Here is a 19,640-nt window from a genome sequence, read left to right as displayed (position 1 = left end):
TTTCTCCAAACTGAGGGAGTGCCTGCCACTTGTTACTTAGGTTTGTAGCCTGGTACGTAGGTGGGAAGGGCAAATGAGTGTCATGTTGGATTCTCATATGCTCCTTGATGTTCAGTGAGCATTACCTGAGTGTGTTTTTCCTCTGGACTTTGCAAGACGGCTAAAAGCCTTTCTTTCAGACAAGGATCCAAACACAATTAATGGTAGCTTTTGTTACTTTGACTAGATTATTGAAGCACACTTTGTTGTGCTACACCTTAAGACCCCTCAGTCTTCAGCTTGTGTGCTTTTCCCTCCATTTGGGGGTTCCCATGGGCATGCCATGGCTAACAGATTGGTGGGTCTTAGGTGATACCATTCAATTCCAATTTATAGTGCTGCCAAACTCTCCTTCCCTATCCCTTCTAAGAGACCCTAGTGATCCACTGCTGAGGGGGGATTTTCTTGAGGAAGGGAGCATGGAAGAAATTCCACGTCAGAAGAAGGGAAAAATGACTTTAACTCCTGACACTTTTATATATTGAAGGATAGCCTTTCTTCCATTGTATAGATCAAAGAAAGTTAAACAATGCATCAGGACTTTCAAATTCCATATACTGTTTTTGGCCTCCATCACTAATCTTTCAGGACTTTTGACTTAAGAGCAGCCTGCTTCCATATAGTGTTCAGATACTCATCAGATACTCATGCTTCTGTGTAGGAAATAAACTTTATCAGTACAAGGTGCTGCCTGTCAGCCACTGTGTCTTCACAGTGTGTGACCATGGATTTTATTATAGTAGTTTGGGAACTTAGTGGCAATTGATCTATTCAAATTTTGGTTTGTTGTTTTTGAAATATGTAGATGCTTTTAATAAAACTTAACACAATGTTTCTACTTCTTCACCATAATAATCTGTTTCTCTAGAAACAAATCTTAGGTGCCTTTAAAATTTTGCAGGTACACTTTGCTTCAGCAGCATCCCTTAGTAACTTATTACAGTGCAGTAACTGATACACAACTAGCATTACTTCTGCATCGCCATAGGAATTGATGGCTTTTGTCCAGGTTTGTTAAAACCTTTTTTTAAGGAAAAGACCAACTCTTTAGATTTTGGGTTTTTTTAATGGTTGGACTTGTCACTCCAGAATACTCACATGAACATATTATGTATAGAGCCTAAAATATTAGGCTCTAATTTCATTCTGAATATAACTTTAACTATTAATAGGGAAGTGATAACATCCACAGTTCTTATGCGTATTAGGGAACAACAAGAAAATTAGGACTGTCTAAAAACCTATGGGTAGAATGATTGGAAAGAGGGGTGTGGCTAATGGGTGGGATCAACAGCAGATGGAGTCAAATTCAGAGCTTTGTCAGAAGATCTGCATTTGTCCAGACAGCTCAACATCCACTGAGGTTTTTTGCAGATTCTGATGGTTTGTTTGATCATAACAGTGTCAGTGCTAAAAAGACAAATAAGTTGATTTATGTCCTTAGATACTAACTGGATACATTTAATGAGTCAGGCCTACCACTCTTAGTAGACTGGAGGCTCAATTATTGTCTTTGTCTGCAGAACTGGGAAGACTTCCTTTTCGTGTGATTCTTAGGTTTGAAGAATAATTATGTAGTATATTTTATTTCAGTGGGTTTTTTTGGGTTGGAAGAAATAGTAGTATAATTATTCACAAGCAAAACAAGAGGTCTCTCCATCAACTTACAATCTAAGTTGAACATACCATACAATTCATTGTAGGGATGTATTGCAAGGATGAAGCTAATAATAGTAAAAGACACTTTTAGATACACTGTTTTTGTATATAGCTTTATATATTTTTTTGTATAACAAGTGGTAGTTCTTCCTACTTCAAAAAATCAATCTGTCTGTTTCCAGGCTCCTAAATTCTCTAATACTTCTGTTGTTTGCTTAATTAAGGAGGTAACAGTTGTCTTGTACTTGTAGTTGTCTTGGCTTCTTGGCAAGTCACACTTCATGCTGTTTGGAGAATGGCAACTGTTATTTGTAAGATTGCTACACTGATACGTTTATGGCACTGCATAAATAAATGGTGCTTTATAGGCAAGGTGTGATCTCTCCCCCAGAGGGTTTACAGTCCAAGATGCAAGAGAATTATGCTCTTCTCTTAGACAAGAGCTGCTCCTGTCTTCAGGGATGTTTATGATTTGGCCAGGTATTGGTTTGAGTGCTTCCTGTGTTTAGGGTTTGTTGCTAGTATAGTGAGGAAGTGTGATAAACATCTTACTGGAATGATTTAAGTTCTCTTCTGCTCATTTTACTCTTCAAAGACTCAAGGCTTAATTAAATGTTGTGGGATAGGATATTATGGCTTTCTACTTAGGAAGCTTTTTGAATGATAAGGAAGAGATGTATGTGTCATTGTGTTTTGGTGGAGATTATTTTTGCATCTTTGGTTCCTGCTAGATGAAAGTACTGATCAAAACTAGTTTTTTGATAGCAAGGTGGAAGGAGTGCTAGTAGCAAATACTATTACCAATAAATACACATCTGCCTTAAATAAAGTAATGAGTGACCAGGAAACTTGGTGGAATCTGATACTCCCATCTTTATCTCACCTCTTTGTGAGAGGCAGGTGGGAGTCTTTGTCTTTAATTTGCTTATTCATTGGCCTAAAACTGAAACTGATGATTCATTTCACAATGTCCCGCTAAATGGTCTACATCACACAACCACCATAACTCCCGTGTCCCTCTCAGATGAGAGGCAAGGGATTGAGTGAACTCCTTTTCATGCTTAATTGGGTCCTCTCCCCCCAGAGCGAAATGATAACATTCTGGGTTGTGTGAGGAAAACAGCCTCCTGTTACTACCCATGTTTGTATGTTTTCTATATTTGTATTACAGTAGCATCTGGAAGCCCCTGTTGAGATAAGGGTCTCAATATGCTGAGCATGTATGAACACAGAGTCCCTGCCCCAAAAAGTTGACCGCCTAGTTACATAATTAATCTACAATCTATTTGAAGATAAATGGAGGAATTCACTCCCAGGCTTGTCAGTCTGTTTTTTTTAATTAATGTGTTTATATTTGAACAAGAAAACAGAACTTTGATGTCTTGTTTTAATACTTACTTATAGTATACGATTGATTTAATTCATTGGAATGCTTCCCAAAAAATCTAGAGGTCACCATTCAGTAACAGACTGCCTGCAAATAAGTACATTATTAAAATGGGAGTTCATTTTTTTTTTCCTCTCCACTCTCTGTGGAAGACAAGGGTTCAGAAGTTTAAGAAAATTAACACAATCCACTACTGAAAAAGATTACAGCCCTGTTTACAAGTCAGCATGTCATCAGCTGTTGCATGAGAGAAACAGTACTTGAGAGAAATTTGGATCTTGACAGGTAACACTTGAATACTGGAACATTTACTCAAAAAACATTCGGGGGAGGAAGGTACAAAAGTCAAGTCAGGCATTACAAAAAGTAGAGAAAGATGGGCTATAGCCCCCAGTCTGCCAGCAGAATCAGGAATGTTGGTAAGGAGCCTAATGCTCACTTCAGTTGTTGAGTGCTATACTTCCCACCTTCCCTCAGCTTTCTGCAAGGATGGATTGTTGTGCTGCACCGGTATAACCTTTCAATTTGGTGGTAGAGAGAAGGGAACCTCTTCTGGCTTTCTCTGACATGTTGTATGGTTTTTCTTTGCTCCCTTCTCATTTCTTCTTCCCCATCCCTAAAATCTCCTGTACCTCTGCTACTTTCCCAAGTAAAGTGAAACTGACAAATAGCTGGTTAATATTATTGCTGGACATGCAGTAGTGAAACTGACCAAATATTTATCATTGATTGCTGCAGATTGTAATACAAAAGAGTACAAGGCTTTCCATTATAAGCAGCTTTGATTTGTTAATAAAGTGACATGATGGAATGAAAGGATTAAATCTTTTTCTCAAAACACGGTGATTTAAATGCATAAATCAGAATAAAACATTTTTAAGCACTCATGACTCAAGCACTCTACATGTGGGTTTGTAGCTAATTATTTTTAGGCCCAACTAGCTGTATGGCAACTAGCTGTATGGCAACTATTCATATAATTGTGTTTAAGGACTTTTGTTCATTTGTTGAAATGAAAAATGTCTAACTCTTATCTACCAGTTACTTTGACTGCACAATAAAAAATACTTATGCCTAATTGACATTTGATTCCCCTTTCCACTCAAAGTAACATAGATACTTATTCCATTTGTGCATATCTCAGCCTTACGAGAACACTTCATTCTTGCATATTTATGGGGCCTGAATTTTAGCTCTAAAATAGGATTGAAAATCGGATTTGCCATGTCTAAATACAATTATATGCACCTATTCCCGGCTTGAAATCCAGATCCATGTGGTTTGGTGAATTGATGGTATAGTCACCAATATATTGAAGTGTGGAGGAAAGGCTAGAGGTAAACTGTTTAGTCCTGTAAATACTGTTAAAAGCACAATTAAAAAAAAAAAACTAGTCAAGATTAGCATTTTACAAAGTGTACCACGCATGATAACTTAAACACTTTGGTTCTTATTTTTGTGAGTCCGTCCCAACATCTGAGCATTAATGAAGACATTTATCTGAGGAGTGCATATATTAAGAGTGTTGGAGTTATTATGATAGAACTTGAAAAAACTTTAGACAGCTACTGGCTGGGGTACTACATTTACTGGCCAGAGGTAGCTACAAGAGAGATAAGGTTTTAATTGTTTTTACAGAGAAGTCTAGGGCAAAACCCTGTTGAGAGGGCTACCCTTATTGCTACTTCTAGTTATTAAGATGGAGGGTACTTGTGTTCCACTAAGGTACAATTTATGCATCCTGTATGCAGTCTTTGGCAAATTTATACCGTTGCAGATAAAAAAGATAAAGGAGTTTCTCTTTAATGCTTTTTGTAAGTTTCTATGCTTTCAATTTCTGGGAATGTTACCTGTAAAGGGCCACTGATGCTCATACCCTTATGCCAAATATTTGTTTAAATGCCTAAGAGGAGCAGGCATAGATCCCCCCCCCCCCCCAAAACAAAATCCAAAAAACCAAACCAAAACAAAAAAACCAACCAAACAAATATTTGTCTTATGTGATGCTCTTTTAGTTGTCTGACTCAAAGTGAAGATGGTGTTTGGACCTCTCCTTTCTGAACTCCCCAAATATACAACTGCCTCTCTAAATAACATGAAGAATGGATGTGCTTAATTTTACTGTGGTAGACTTCTCATATGTTTCAATATGCTTTCTTTTAGTACCAAGATAAAGAAGAAGTCGTTCTTTGGATGAATACAGTAGGACCGTACCACAATCGCCAAGAGACATACAAATATTTCTCTCTTCCCTTCTGCGTGGGATCAAAAAAAAGCATCAGTCATTATCATGAAACACTAGGAGAAGCACTTCAAGGAGTTGAATTGGAATTTAGTGGTCTGGACATTAAATTTAAAGGTAAGCATTATAAGATACATTAAAAAAAATCCCCTACATTTAATCTCTGAATTAAAAACTCCTGAGTAAGAAACACCTTCAGTTCCCTTGACTAGTAGATTTCTCATTGTTGATCACAACTCTGTATGAAAACAGAGGCCTTTATTACAAATGGTCTCTTAAACACACTGAATTTCTTTGTCTCTCTCGTTCACCCCTTAAAGATATTTCCTTGCAGCAGCTAATAAACTTTTGTGGTAACTGATTATGACCATTCAGATGTTGAATGTGGACAGGGTTGAAGAAAATCGAAGAATGCTCAGTATGAAAGTAGAGTATATTGCTTTTATTTTTGAAGGTTAAAAAGTTTTCAGAATATAAGAGTGCAGCTCTTAATTTATAAACAGAGTACATATAAAATGACTGCCCAATACCACATGTTGGCACAGGTAGATCTTAGAGGGGCTTCTCTTTGCTTTTCTGTATTATTGAAAACAGGGCAACTCAGATGTGAGATATTTAGCCATATGTCCTCTTTAGAAAAACTTAGTGTAGAACAGGGGTGGGCAAACTTTTTGGCCTGAGGGCCACCTCTGGTATGGAAATTGTATGGCGGGCCATGAATGCTCATGAAATTGGAGGTTGGGGGTGCAGGATGGTGCTCCAGGCTGGGACCAAGGGGTTCAGAGGGTGGGAGGAGGTTCAAGGCTGGGACAGGGGTTGGCGTGCTGGAGGGGGTCAGAGGTGCAGGATCTGGGCGGCGCTAATCTCAAGCAGCTCCTGGAAGTAGCAGCATGTTCCCCCTCCGGCTTCTATGCAGAGGTGCAGCCAGGCAGCTCAGCACGCTGCCCCATCCACAGGCACTGCCCCTGCAGCTCCCATTGGTCATGGTTCCCGGCCAATGGGAGCTGCGGGGCCAGCACTTCGGGTGGGGGCAGTGTGTTGGAGCCTCTTGATTGCCCCTATGCGTAGGACATCCCACTGCTTCTGGGAGCCACGGCATGCGTGGAGCGGGGAAAGCCCCCAGCTGGAGCTCCGGAGCAGGGCAAGTCCCAGACCCCGCTCCCTGGCAGGAGCTTGAGGCCTGGATTAAAACATCTGAAGGGCCAGATGCAGCTCCTAGGCCGTAGTTTGCCCACCCTGGTGTAGAATATAAACAATGTATTGAGGTTGATTTTGAAGGAAAACTTGTTTTGCAGAATAGCATATTCTGTGGCTTTAATCTTACTCTTTAAACTTCTGTGTTCTTGTAATACTGTTCCTATTGGTCTGTAAAATTGGAATTATGGTATTGCTGTTTTTGCTATTGGGGTAGACATGAGATGTGGACCTCTTCCAGACCCTCTTCAGCATAATTAAGGAAGAACTTGAAAGTGAGAATGCAGGTACTACAGCGACTATATTTTTCAAGTATGCTGAGCACATGTAGCTTCTCTTGAGATCAGTAGGAGCTGTGGTTGTTCAGCACTTTTGAAAATCCTGCCGAAAATTATTATTGTTGACTATTATATCCCTCTTGTTTAATCTTCCAGTTGTAAAAGCATCACTAATAATTTTTTTGCCTAGTATTTTTATAAAAATAAAAGTTGATAAAACACAAAATTGAAAAACTAAAAATGTCTACTTTCTATAACAATTCAGATTGAAAGCATTGCTACCATAATTTTCTTTATATAGGCAATGTTTGAACCTTTATTGCATATAAAGTTAAAAATAAATTGGAATTGGGTTTAGGGGAGGGAAATGACATGAAGTTCCCCAGTTAAGATTTATCACTGTCCAGTTAAATGAATAGAAAGAAATAATGGGACTACTACATTTAAAATAATGATCAACAGGATAATTAATGTCTTACTGCCTCTTCTGAATGGATATTGCATGAACTACTAGCTTCTACAGTGAATCTTTAAAACTAAATGTGAAATTGCACAATACATAGGTTACATGTAACGTGTGTCGAAGAGTGTTAAAATGAGCTACAAAACTGACTTGGTAGAAGTTCCATTTTGAAAGGGTTCTTTGTAGTCTTCTGTAAAATGGATCATTGGTGATGGTAAAAAAATCTCTCTAGAGACACACACAGCACAGTGTGTTACTAGAGAAGAAGAAAAAAAACACATTGTGTTATAGATTAACAGTAGATCATTGGTCTTTTAATGTTCTTTCAGTATCAGGAAAAATCTTTTTTGCATTTTCCAAAAAAAATAAAAAATGCATTTGCTGAGGCAGGTCAGTTTTTTAGTTTAGCTGCTCTTAACTTGTCTGGTAAATCTTCATAACTTATGAAGAGTTCACAGAGCAGCTTGGGCTGATAAGCTAAGCAATGCAGATGAGGATGCATGGTTTAAGTTTCAAAGCATTTTATTGACTAATGAGAAACTGCTATGAGTCTATATGAAAAATATACTCAATTTCTCCTTAGAGAACTTAAACATACCAGCAAAAAGCAGATATAGGTAGGAATACAGAGGGTACACGTAAGATCCAGAGGCATCATACTACTGAGGAGGCTGTCCCCACAAGTGCTGGGTAGGGAGAAGGTACAAGGATTCCTATTGGGTCATTGTCATTGGGCCATGCTCTGATGGCTCCATTTTCATACTGGATTTCTTGCTTTTATATGGCTGGAAAATAGAGGCTCTTTTCTGCCTCCTTTGGCTGTTGGAAAGGAGGAACTTTCTTGCACACTCTCCTGAGGGTCGGGTGGGGCAAGGATTCTAATATTCAAACTTTACACCACGCATCATGGCTGGGAATGGTCTCTACTGTGCTCTCCAGCCTTTTTGGGGGCGTCTTCCTGCATGAATAGCTCTACTACCTTCTGCAGTTGCTTAGAACTTTCCCAGGAAGAAGCCTGAGACTCAGAGGAGTGTTTACACTTTCACTTGCTGCTCTTCATAATACTGTACCAGTAGAACTGACTGTTCACTCAGTATAGTGTTGTCATGTTTCAGCAGCCACAGAGGCACTTGGGAAGACGACACTGCATTGGTTTAGGTTCGCTTTGTGTTTGAAGATTATGATTAGCCCTTGAGGGCTAGAAACTCCAGTATAAAAACATTAAGAATCTGAAAGTGAAACTGACTTTATAGGTTTTTGTTGTTTGCCAAGTTGAAAAATGCAGTAACTCAATATAGCAAAAAGTGGACTTACACTATTAAGACTGAAATATTAAGGTGCCAGTGGTTATTTGCAATTTAAGTTGAGTGTCTCTTTAAGGAGAGATAGAATGCAAGATGGAGTACAGTGTGCCAAAATCTTGAGTACTGCCAAATTCTAACTGAAGCTCCCAAAGCTATGCAAAACCCTTTACGTAAACTGATCTTTCCCCTGGAGTTTCTAGCAGAAGCAGTGAATCCCCAAATTACAATTTAGCTGACCTATACGCTTCACTACTTGACTGCTCATTTCTGCACTTGTGGATTTTTAAATTAGCTGCCATTTTTTGATGGCAGTCACTGGCACAGGTAGTAAGGTTCACTTAACATAGTCAGACTCAACCTAGGGAGAGGAAACCACTACCATTTCCTCTGTCAGGTAAGGTGGCTCTTACATCCCTGGCTGATAAGAAAGAGAGAGACAAATTAGGCTTTTCCTTTTTCAATGGATTAAACACTAGTTATTTACTAAGCCACTTTGATAGGAAACGCTAGTGGAAATAGGTGGATAAAAGCAGTGGTTTTCAAACTTTTTTTCTGGCAACCCAGTTGAAGAAAATTGATTCCCGTGACCCAATGGAGCTGAGAATGAGGGGTTTGGTGTGTGGGAGGGGCTCAGGGCTGGGGCAGAGGGTTGGGGTGCAGGGGTGAGGGCTGGCAATGAGTGGTTCAGGGTATGAGGGGGGCTCTGGGCTGGGGCAGGGGCGGTTGGGGTGCGGGGGTCATCTTTGAGCTGGGGGTGCATGCTCTGGGCTGGGGATGAGGGGTTTGGGGTACAGGAGATGGCTCCAGGTTTGGGGGGGCTCAGGGCTGGGGCAGGGATTTGGGGTGTGGGAGGGGATCAGGGCTGGGATTGCAGGCTCTGGGCTGAGGCTGGGGATGATCAGTTTGGAGTTCAGGAAAGCGCTCCAGGTTTGGGGTGGGGGGGGGCTGGAGCAGGGGATTGGGGCGCAGGCTTACCTCGGGCAGCTCCCGGTGAGAGGCGCAGCGGGGGTGGTAAGGCAGGCTTTCTGCTTGTCCTGGCACCGTGGACTGCGCTGCTCCCCAGAAGCAGCAGCAGCAGGTCTGGCTCCTAGGTGGAGGTGTGCAAGTGGCTCCATGTCTCGGCTGCAGGCACACCCCCTCTCCTCCCTTTCCCATTGGCTAGGAACCACCAATGGGAGTGTGGAGCTCCATGGCCCCCATCCCCCCGCCTAGGAGCCAGACCTGATGCTGGCTGCTTCTGGGGTTCAGCGCGGTGTTGGAACAGGTAGGGACTAGCCTGCCTTAGCCGAGCTGCACCGCCAACGGGACTCTTAATGGCCCGGTTGGCAGTGCTGACCAGAGCCGCCCCAACCCAGTGCCTTACATTCCGTGACCCAGTACTGGGTCGCGACCCACAGTTTGAAACCACTGGATAAAAGGATGGTCTCTCCTTTAGGAAAGTCTTGGAAAGATCATTGTAGTGACTTGGGGGTTGGGGGAAGGTAGTTAAACTCATTCTCTGCACATGCCAAAAAGAGTTCCTAGAGTAAGAGAATTCTCAGATTTAAGATAAACTTTGCAAAGGGCACAGAGGTCAGAGACAGAGCTCCCCCTGGCACTTTCAGGACCCCACTCTCTGGGATCCCTAAACCAAATAAGATGATGACATGAAATCTTATTCTTTGCTATGTAAGCTCTTTTCTCCTACCCCTCCATATTACTGAAGAAGGGATGCACATGTGCTTAAAAGAAATAATGTTCTGACTTTAGCTAGATAATCTGATACATTTCTAATATTTCCCTTTAAAATTGCTAGAACAGATGTACTGGGATCTTGCATTCATTATTATAAACTTCATGTGACTGAAGCTTGAAAAATCTACTTAAGGCTGGTCAGTGGAAAGCTGTCTTTGAGTGTGGAGCTCTAAACCATCAGCTTCTGTGGAAATGAAGTTTTGCTTAACAAGTAGAATGTTTTAAGATGGTGAAAGAGCCTACCATACCAAAGGCAGACCTAGGGAGTATTGTCTTCCTGAATCTGCAGACAGAACTCCAGTGCTGCTACTTCTGCTTATATATCATCAAGCTGCAGCAAAATGAAGTTAATTAGTAGTTGCTGCTATTCATAATCCGAAAGGCAATAGTGAAGGTGTCAAGAATCATGTTATTTTTATGCTACTACTTGAGAGAACTCTGAGCAAAAGGGCTTACAAAAAAAGTTTGGGACTACCGTAGAATAGAGGAATCCTCTTTTTCAGAGCAGCCAAGAGTTTTTAGGGATCAATAGGGTAGTGAAAATTCTCTCCCCTTGTAATGGGTTGAGGTTCTTGGTAGCCAAATGTCTCCAAAGTAAGACACTCTATTTACTAATCTTACAGAGTGAAAAACAATGAAGGGCATAAATGGCAAAATGTAATTTGATTTTATAACTTTCAGTTTTAACAATTTAAAGCATTGTTGCTAACATGAGGAAAGGCACTTGTGTTAACATGATTTTTAAATTGACCCTATCCTTTAGAAGAAACTGATGGTACTAGTGAATGATACTGGCAACAACCCTAGAAAACAATCCTTTTGTTACTAATTTGCTATATTTACAGATTGTTATGGATTTTACTAAATATGAATGAAAGCAATATTTTATCTAATTTTCTAGAATGTGCATGAAAATGGTAAGTAAAAAGAATGGGGAAGGCTGTTCTCATTTCATCTGATTACAGTTAAACACTATGGCAAAGCTTTATTTAATCACTCCTCATCTGTTCAGGGTATGACAAATGTCTGACTTTATGCAACCAGTTTACTAATTTTTATTGCACTGTCTTTGCATAGAGATTCTGCGTCATCCCTGTTAGCAAGAGCACACCATAGATATGGAAACAGCTTGGAAAAGAAGTCAGTTTATGTGACTTGGTTGTTACCAGTGCAGATGAGGATTTTCTTCTTCCTCTACCTCAGGCAGGCACATGAGAATATTTGTGCCCTTTCATTGTGTATTCTACTTTCCTTTCTTTCCCCACGCTGTTTCTTGACTTCCAGAAGATTAGCCATACTGCAAGTCAGTTACTAATGCTCTTCTCTGTCATCTCAGGTTTTTTGGTAGATGAGGATGGCTCTTCTTTATTTTCATGACTATGGGAGCAGCAATGGGTTGTTTTGTGCTATAGCAGACTATTGCTTCCATCATAATTTTTTTCTGTGCAGTATGAGAATGGAAACTTTTCCTGTTGGAATGGAAGTAGTGGCTTCGGTAACCTTAAGTTTAGGTTTTTTAATAGTGGGGAAAACAGCTTTGATGCCAAGGGAAGGAAATGGGCTCTTTCAACCACGCAACATTTCCGCCTGCTGAGATTAGGAGCTCTTTCCCATGGAGACATAAAAGGGCCTATAAAGCCTGACTCCCACCATCATTGCCAGGGTTAATCAGGCTGGTTTAGACCTGGGTCATTATGTCCCTATGTAGGGAAGTCCCTTCCAGTCTTGAGTTTAGTCCCCTGCTTTGGCTGGCAACCCTGTCACAGAATTCTGTTCATAAACTTTCCAAGCTCCATCTTAAACTTACGTTGTTTGCCCCCACTATGCCTATTGGAAGGCTGTTCCAGAACCTCCCTGATAGTTAAAACCTTTTTCTAATTTCTAAATGTATTCATGGCTAGTTTTTGCTGATTTGTTCTTGTGCCAACATTCTTTGCATGTCTCACTCTTCCCATCTTCAAGAAAGCTGGATATGCAGGTTGAACAATCTGTTCGTTTCTGTCCTCTGTCCCCTCTAGACATCTCTTTATAGTCAAAAATCTTATTTGATCATCCCAGAACCTTCTCTTTCCCTATTATATCTCTGAAGAAATAGGCTCAGAATCAGGATCTGGTGCCTTCACATAAGTCTTTCTCAGAGGTCTCTGAATACCTTCTCAGACATTTCTGTAAATGCTTTAGTATTGGAGGAAGAGACTTGCTGCAGTGTCCTTCCCTCTCCTTCCTTCCTTTAATGGAGAAGAATCAGGAAAAGGTATTTCCCAGATGTGCCGGGGTGCAACAACTTGTGGACAGGGATTGTAAGTCTCCAAATGTACAGATTTCTTTCCTGAAGAAATGTGAAAACGTATGAGTGAAGCAAACTCTCACTAGGCTAGTTCCCTCTAATACAGATTCATCAGTGTTGTGACAGCCTATCTGAGATCCTTTACGCTGGAAAATAGGGGTTTTCAGAGCATTCTTTGAGCTAGGAACAGCTCACATTCAATAACTGTTCATCCAGTTTCTTCACTCTGTTTCTAGACCAGTTTCTTCACTCTGTTTTTCTGATCTCTCTATTCATCATGGGATGGGGTTTTTCTTCCTAATTAAAATGGCTGCCTTTCTAAAGGTGTGTTCAGGTGCTGATACTGTGGGGATGAGCCTGGCACAAATGGCTAGATTTTTCTGAACTTCACTCCCTCAGGTGTCTTTAACACTAAAACTCTTCCTACTAATACCACAATTGCAGATGCTTAAGTCAGTGACTTATCCACCCCATTCTGTCCGACATTCAACTCCTCTGAATCCCCCTTTCAGAACTGTCCCTTTGGTTCTGTTTTGAAAAGACCAAACATCCCCAGGCTAACAAGAAGTCAGAAAGAGAGAAAGCACATTATTTCCTACTTTGAGATTGCTTTGGCTTTGGTTGGAGGGTGGAGGGGAGAAGAGTTATCCAGGTCAGGACAGTGTGGTTTTGTATCATTAGACTCTGGGAGCCTGGTCATTAATGACCAAGGGATATTGCCAAGAGTTTTTGAAATTTCCTTTTCCAGTTTCTCTTGTTTGTTGCATCTTTTTTTTAACTGAGAGTGGGGAAAATTATACCCTGTTTATTCATTTGCAACTGTTCTTTTTAGTACTTAGGTTATTCGCCTCTCTTCATGTACTCAGTGTCCCTTGGAAAGAGAAGACAGGAGAACTAAAAATAGCCATGCTTTCCATAGCATTCATAAACTAGCACTAAATGTAGCTATGAAATATTACTGAAGTCCTTACTCCTCTAACCTAGAGCTGACTCTGCCAGCTCAGTGTTCTGTCATATTTTCAGTGATTCCTAGCTGTCGCTAAGCCTACTTTCCATTACTGTCTTGCTTTGATGTGCAGACATCACAAGCCTTGAACATTCGAGATTATATCCTCCTCCACCTTTAGGTAGGCTTTCCTTTTACAAATATTTTCTCTTCATTGAGAAACAAAGAAATATTATTCTTCATAGCCCAAAGGTCTGGCCTTCCACCTATATCAGTGTGCCTATTTTAGTATCTCTAATGATTCTCAAATGATATGAGAGATGCCTAGATATATCAGGGCACATCCTTGCAGGCAGTCTGAGCCAATTGCAACCCAAAGTAAGACTTTTTCAGATATGAAAGATTACAAATCTTAAATAAGAGCTTGGTTTGTATATAGAGTGCCAAATCTAGATCTTCATGTGAAAAATATCTAAAGGCTGCATGTTTTTCTGAGGTGTTAAGTGACTGAGGCATTAGTTTATTTCTAACAGGTAAAGTCAAGATTTTTAAACAATTTTTTGGAAGTGTGTGCTTGTGGTTTTGGGGTTTTCTCCTATTTTTGACACTACTGTGGTATTGGAAAAGGGGTTTATTTTGTTTTCATTCTGCTTATCTGTAATCCGAGTTTCAGGGGTGCTGGAAACAGGTCCGGTTGGATTTCAGCCTCCCCTTTATGGGTGAATGGGGGGCAGAGTGTCCCAAAACATTTTCTCTTGTCGTGTGGTGTCACTGTATGGAAAAAGTTGAGAACCTATTGCTTTAGTACAGGGGTAGGCAACCTATGGCACATGTGCCAAAGGGAGCACGCGAGATGATTTTCAGTGGCCACCGGTCCGGGGGGCTCTGCATTTTAATTTAATTTTAAATGAAGCTTCTTAAACATTTAAAAAACCTTATTTACTTTACATACAACAATAGTTTAGTTATATATTATAGACTTATAGAAAGAGACTTTCTAAAAACGTTAAAATGTATTACTGGCACGCGAAACCTTAAATTAGAGTGAATAAATGAAGACTCGGCACACGACTTCTGAAAGGTTGCCGGCCCTTGCTTTAGTAGATAATCCAGGAGAGGGAGATGATACAGATCATATTCTTTTCACTGACTGTAGATCTCACTTTTTTAATAATGTTTCCACACTGAATCAAAAACAGGAACCCAGAGTTTGAGCTTTAAGTCTTATCTAAACTGTGGGGAGGTTTTTGGGGGGTGGGGTGGGGAGGGGAGCAGGTTGGAAGGAGGAAGTTTCCTCTGGTTTTAGCATAGCCAAGAATCTTCTTGTAGACAAAATTGTGGCAGATTCTAGCACTTTTACTGACCTATCTCAGTGGTAAAAATGCTGGAAGTCACAGGAGCCTTGTCTATACTTGAACTTCCACAGATGAATCAGTGGTAGCACTCGTGAGAATAGTCTGCCAAAGTTTCCTAGTGTATATGTGAATTGAAGACCCTGTGACAGCTATCTTCAGTTTTAGCCTTTTTGTATTAGTACTTGTTTAAAAATTTGTATTAATCTAAACTACTTTTTATAATATAGAATTAAATTTTGATATTTGTATAATTTTGATAGATAATCTTGGTTTTTTATCGATTTACATTATCACAGTTGTGGGAAATGATGGGGGTGTCAAATAATGGTGTGGGGAGGTGTCAGACAATAGTTATTTAATGACAGTTGACACTGAGATTCAAAAAATTAAAGCTTTATAACTGTTAAAACACAAATTGTCAACATCACAAGTCAAAATATACAAAGTAAATGTCCTTAAATGAAACTCTGAGGTTTTCAAGCAGCATTTTTCTCCAGCTACACTGATTTCCTTGAAGCATTTTGAGGTCAGATCTAAATCCTGAGTTAACAGGTCAGACTTTCTAGTGTATGTTTAAAGGGAAACCTCAATGTTTTATAACAGCTCAGTAATTATTTCTTATTAATATCTCTTTAAATCAGTTTTGCAGAAATCTTTCAGTCTGCCAAATTAAGTTGAATTGTGGATTTGTCCCTTTGTTTCTCATTGAGTTAAGAGAGAAATTATATCAAACCTCAGTGCTTGTGAAAGGTGCTGACATGACACACACACAAACTTAAGTGCGCTAATCATGGAACAGGGATAACCAGAGCTCATTATTTTGTGATGCTGTGGAATTTACCCTATAATCCACCCTTTGCTGCAAATTGTGTTGCAGAATTTAAGCGTGTGAACATAATAATAAAAAGTAGCCCTTATGCAAATGAAACTAGTGTAGTGTTGTTAAATTGTCAGACAACCCAAAGGTAGCCCTTGGATGCATGGCGTGTCCCACTGGGTTTGTAACCCAGGCTTTGTCTGCATTGGGGATTTGTCGTGGCTGTAAAACTCTAATGAGATGGGCAACGCTGTTTATTGTCAGTGGAACTTGCCCCTGCTTGAAACTGGGATAAGCCACACTACTGCAAATTGTGGCTTTATAGTGGCTTATCATGCCTAGATTAGGTGTGCGCAGTTGTATGGCTACATTTGTGACTAATTGGGGCAACTCCAGTTAGATAAGGCTTGAGCCTAAAAATTACAATTTAAACGTCGCCATTAACCATTTATTAAATGTATTCGAGATCAGAGAGAGATTCTGTTAGGTGCTGTATACATGCGCAGTAAGAGTCCCTGCCCCAAAGAGCTTATTGTAGATATACAGGTTGCTCTCTCCCCCATCCTATGTCTTACAGGTGAGGCACAGAGGTGAAGTGACTTGCCTAAGGCCACACAGCGATTTTGGCAGAGCTGGGAATTAAACCCCCATCACCTGAATCCCAGTCCAGTGCCTTAAGCTCCAAACTATGCTGTTTCTCCTGTAATCCTTTTCAGAGCATGTTCAGTTGATATGATAGTTAAAACACTAATGACCCATCTAAACTAAGGCTCCCGGTGTTGCTAATATCAGAGGAGCCAAAGTGGATTTAGCAACTTTTTAATTCATCCAATCCCCTTTACTCTCGTCACACACAAACTTTCCAGTGCCTTCTTACCAAATCAACTTTCTCTAACGGATGATGAAACTGCATATATAAAGCAGTTTTTTCACTTATAAGTCTATACAAATATCTTATAAGTTTGCTAATGCTACTACACCTCTAGCTCGATATAACGCTGTCCTTGGGAGCCAAAAAATCTTACCGCGTTATAGGTGAAACCGTGTTATATTGAACTTATTTTGATCCACCAGAGTGCACAGCGCTCCCCCCTACCCCCCGGAGCACTGCTTTACCGCGTTGCTTTACCAAATTCGTGTTATATCGGGTGGTGTTATATCGAGGTAGCGGTGTGTATATATAGTCAAGTATCAGAGGGGTAGCCGTGTTAGTCTGGATCTGTAAAAAATGACAGAGTCCTGTGGCACCTTATAGACTAACAGAAGTATTGGAGCATAACGCTTTTGTGGGTGAATACCCACTTCGGTGTGTGTGTGTGTGTGTATACATACATACATACATACATACATATATAAATAGTGTAGCTGCATTTCTTATCTGTTATGAATATGGGCCACTCTGGACAGTGTAGAATGAATGTATTACAAGGACCAACTCCACATAAATACCTTTATTCAAAAAGTTGGGAAACATTGCATTAATATTAGCTTATCCTTTTATAGTGATTTTAGATGTTCAAATTATTTAAATTTTTTTGACAAACAATCTTTAATAGTGGCACTTCAATAAAGAAATTGATGTCAAAATGACAAGTGTTTGAGTTGGCAGACTCAATTTGTTACACTTGAGTTCTAGTGAATTAATATGTATCAGCACTTTAAGTTGTACTGTAGAAGTTTTTTTGTCATTATTACAGGTACAACACTCATTAGAAAAAGTTGCAGATTTAAAAATGAAAATTGTTTTAAGCACATCTTTATTGTACATTAATGTATCACTTAGAATTTTTCCTGTAGACCAAGGAATCAGTACCCAAAGGTATAATAAAGGCTTCATGTATGCAGCACTTCAGGAAGATGTGACAGCTGTTAGGATGCTAGATGCAATAATGGATGGCGCTAAGAAACCTCAGTAATGGATGTGGTATAGAATGAATGAAACAGAATTAGATCTAAATGAGGCAGAAATCCCAAATTTTGGCTTTGCCCTGCCCTCTGTTTATTTCAATATTGAATTCGTTTTTATGCTACTCCCAGATTCTTCAGTTTTTAATGTGATGCTTGTTTTTGCTGAAGAAATGTTATTTCATTGAAGAAGTTGCCTTGTTCACATACACCACCCAAAATACACATGCCTCTCCCCTTATCTCTGCACAAAACTTGCTACTTCAACTCCAAGCACAAGCATCAGCTATTGGGGGGGGGGGGGGTGAAGGAAAACACTACTTGCTCATGGCAATATTCCTAGAAGGTATAGTGAGCAACTTCCCAAAATCACAAATTGTTACAAACTACTTCCATGTAGTTTTTCAGCATGATACCCTTAAACATAATCATCCAAGATTTGCTTCAGAAGAGACCAACATTCCAAACAATTAGAGAAGTTCCTTTTCTAACCACTCCACTTTATTGGCAATACTAGGTGATGTGTGTGCATCTGAAAGGTGGAGGCATATGTGGGTATGTCTGTACTGCAAACAGGATGTGATTGCAGCTCATGTAGATATACCTTTGATCTAGCTGCCTTGGGTACAGGAGCACTGAAGTTGTGGCAGTGCAGGCTTTGGTATGAGCTAGAGACATCCAAGTACTTATCCCAGGTTCCAGACAAGCTTGTGCAGCCTGTGCTTGAAGATTGTGCTGCCACAACTTTGCTGCTCCAATACTCAAGCTAGCTCTGGTACGTCCACACAAGCTTCCTGTGCACAACCTAGGAGTGCAGTGATGTGTGGGTAAGAAAGTGGAATCGTGGTTATAAGTTGCAAGTTTTGGGTGAGGATGTAGCTAGCGCTTTTCTGCCCCCCCACCCTTTTTTTTTAAAGTGATGGTATGTGCACTTGAGCAACTTAAATTGACTTCAGTGAAGTGTTTAATTTGTAAGAAATTGGCTTGTTTCTGCTAAAATAATCAGTAGTGGAATAGTTGAGGCCTATGAGGCTTTAAACAGTAAAGCCCATAGAAATGGATGAAGGTATTTTTAAACTCTGCAGACTGAGGGCTTGTCTACACTTGAAAATTAATTCGGATTAAGAGAGGGTGTGTATTTAAAACTAGATAGCTATTCTGGAATAACTCTCTGTGCAAGCAAGCCCTGAGGCAGACATTGCTATGCTAGTTCTTGCTAATTAACATTTTAAAGTCTTTCTTCACAACCACAAGCTAGTGCTTAGGTTCTGAAGTACAACTAAATAAGAGTCAAAAAGGACAATTATGCATCAGTTTACATGGCTACACTTTAGTAATCTTGCTTATGCATTGTCTGAGTTTACCTCTGTATTCAGATGTTTATCATTTGATTAAAAACAAAACTAGTACTGTATCAGTGTGTTTACAAATATTGTAATGGACTTGCAGATTTCTGGCATTTACCTTTTCACACATTTAAAGGTTTGTGTTAAAGCAGACAAAGGCCAGGGAGTTCAGAGTTGTATTTGAATCTGAAGGTGTTGCTGAACAATGGATATTATTTGCCCATGCTGAGTGTGAGCCTATATTTTTCCAGAGCATATTTATAAAATGACTCTGGTTGGCAGGGTTTTGCCATAACACTTTTTTTAGTCAGCATGGCATTAATTAGAAAAAGCAATTAACGTCCTTAAGCTTTGGATTTGTCACTAAGAGGGGGAATTACATTTTTCCAAAATAAAACATCATTTCACTTGCTGTGTTGTTGCCATTCTTTGACCATTTTATACTTAACAAGAATCATAATGTTCTACTAATAGATGCTTTTGTTTTGATCTGTGAGCAATTGTTAAACACACCCAGAGGTCAAATTTGGCCTAAAATTACCCTTCAGAAAGGTAAGGACCAACAGAAACGTTTCTGTGCATTTAAAAATGAGAACTAAATGGGATCAGTTTAAAAAAACAAGCAGAACATTGTGTGTGCCGTTCCAGCATCACATTGTGCCAGGCATGAGAACCTGAGAGTGA

At 39.9% G+C, this 19,640-nt stretch overlaps 1 protein-coding gene across 1 annotated transcript in view; it reads left to right on the top strand.

Annotated features, from left to right (window-relative positions):
- Positions 1–19,640, top strand: part of TM9SF3 (transmembrane 9 superfamily member 3) — a 91,979-nt gene that overhangs the window by 10,865 nt on the left and 61,474 nt on the right. The window contains exon 2 of the mRNA XM_039480864.1: positions 5,249–5,444. Coding sequence (XP_039336798.1) covers positions 5,249–5,444 — 196 coding nt within the window. The remainder of the gene's footprint in view (positions 1–5,248; positions 5,445–19,640) is intronic.

This window comes from Mauremys reevesii, linkage group 7, assembly GCF_016161935.1.
Source record: "Mauremys reevesii isolate NIE-2019 linkage group 7, ASM1616193v1, whole genome shotgun sequence".
NCBI lineage: Eukaryota > Metazoa > Chordata > Testudines > Geoemydidae > Mauremys > Mauremys reevesii.
The sequence above is the reverse complement of the archived record's forward strand: the minus strand, read 5'-3'. Positions and strand labels throughout refer to the sequence as shown.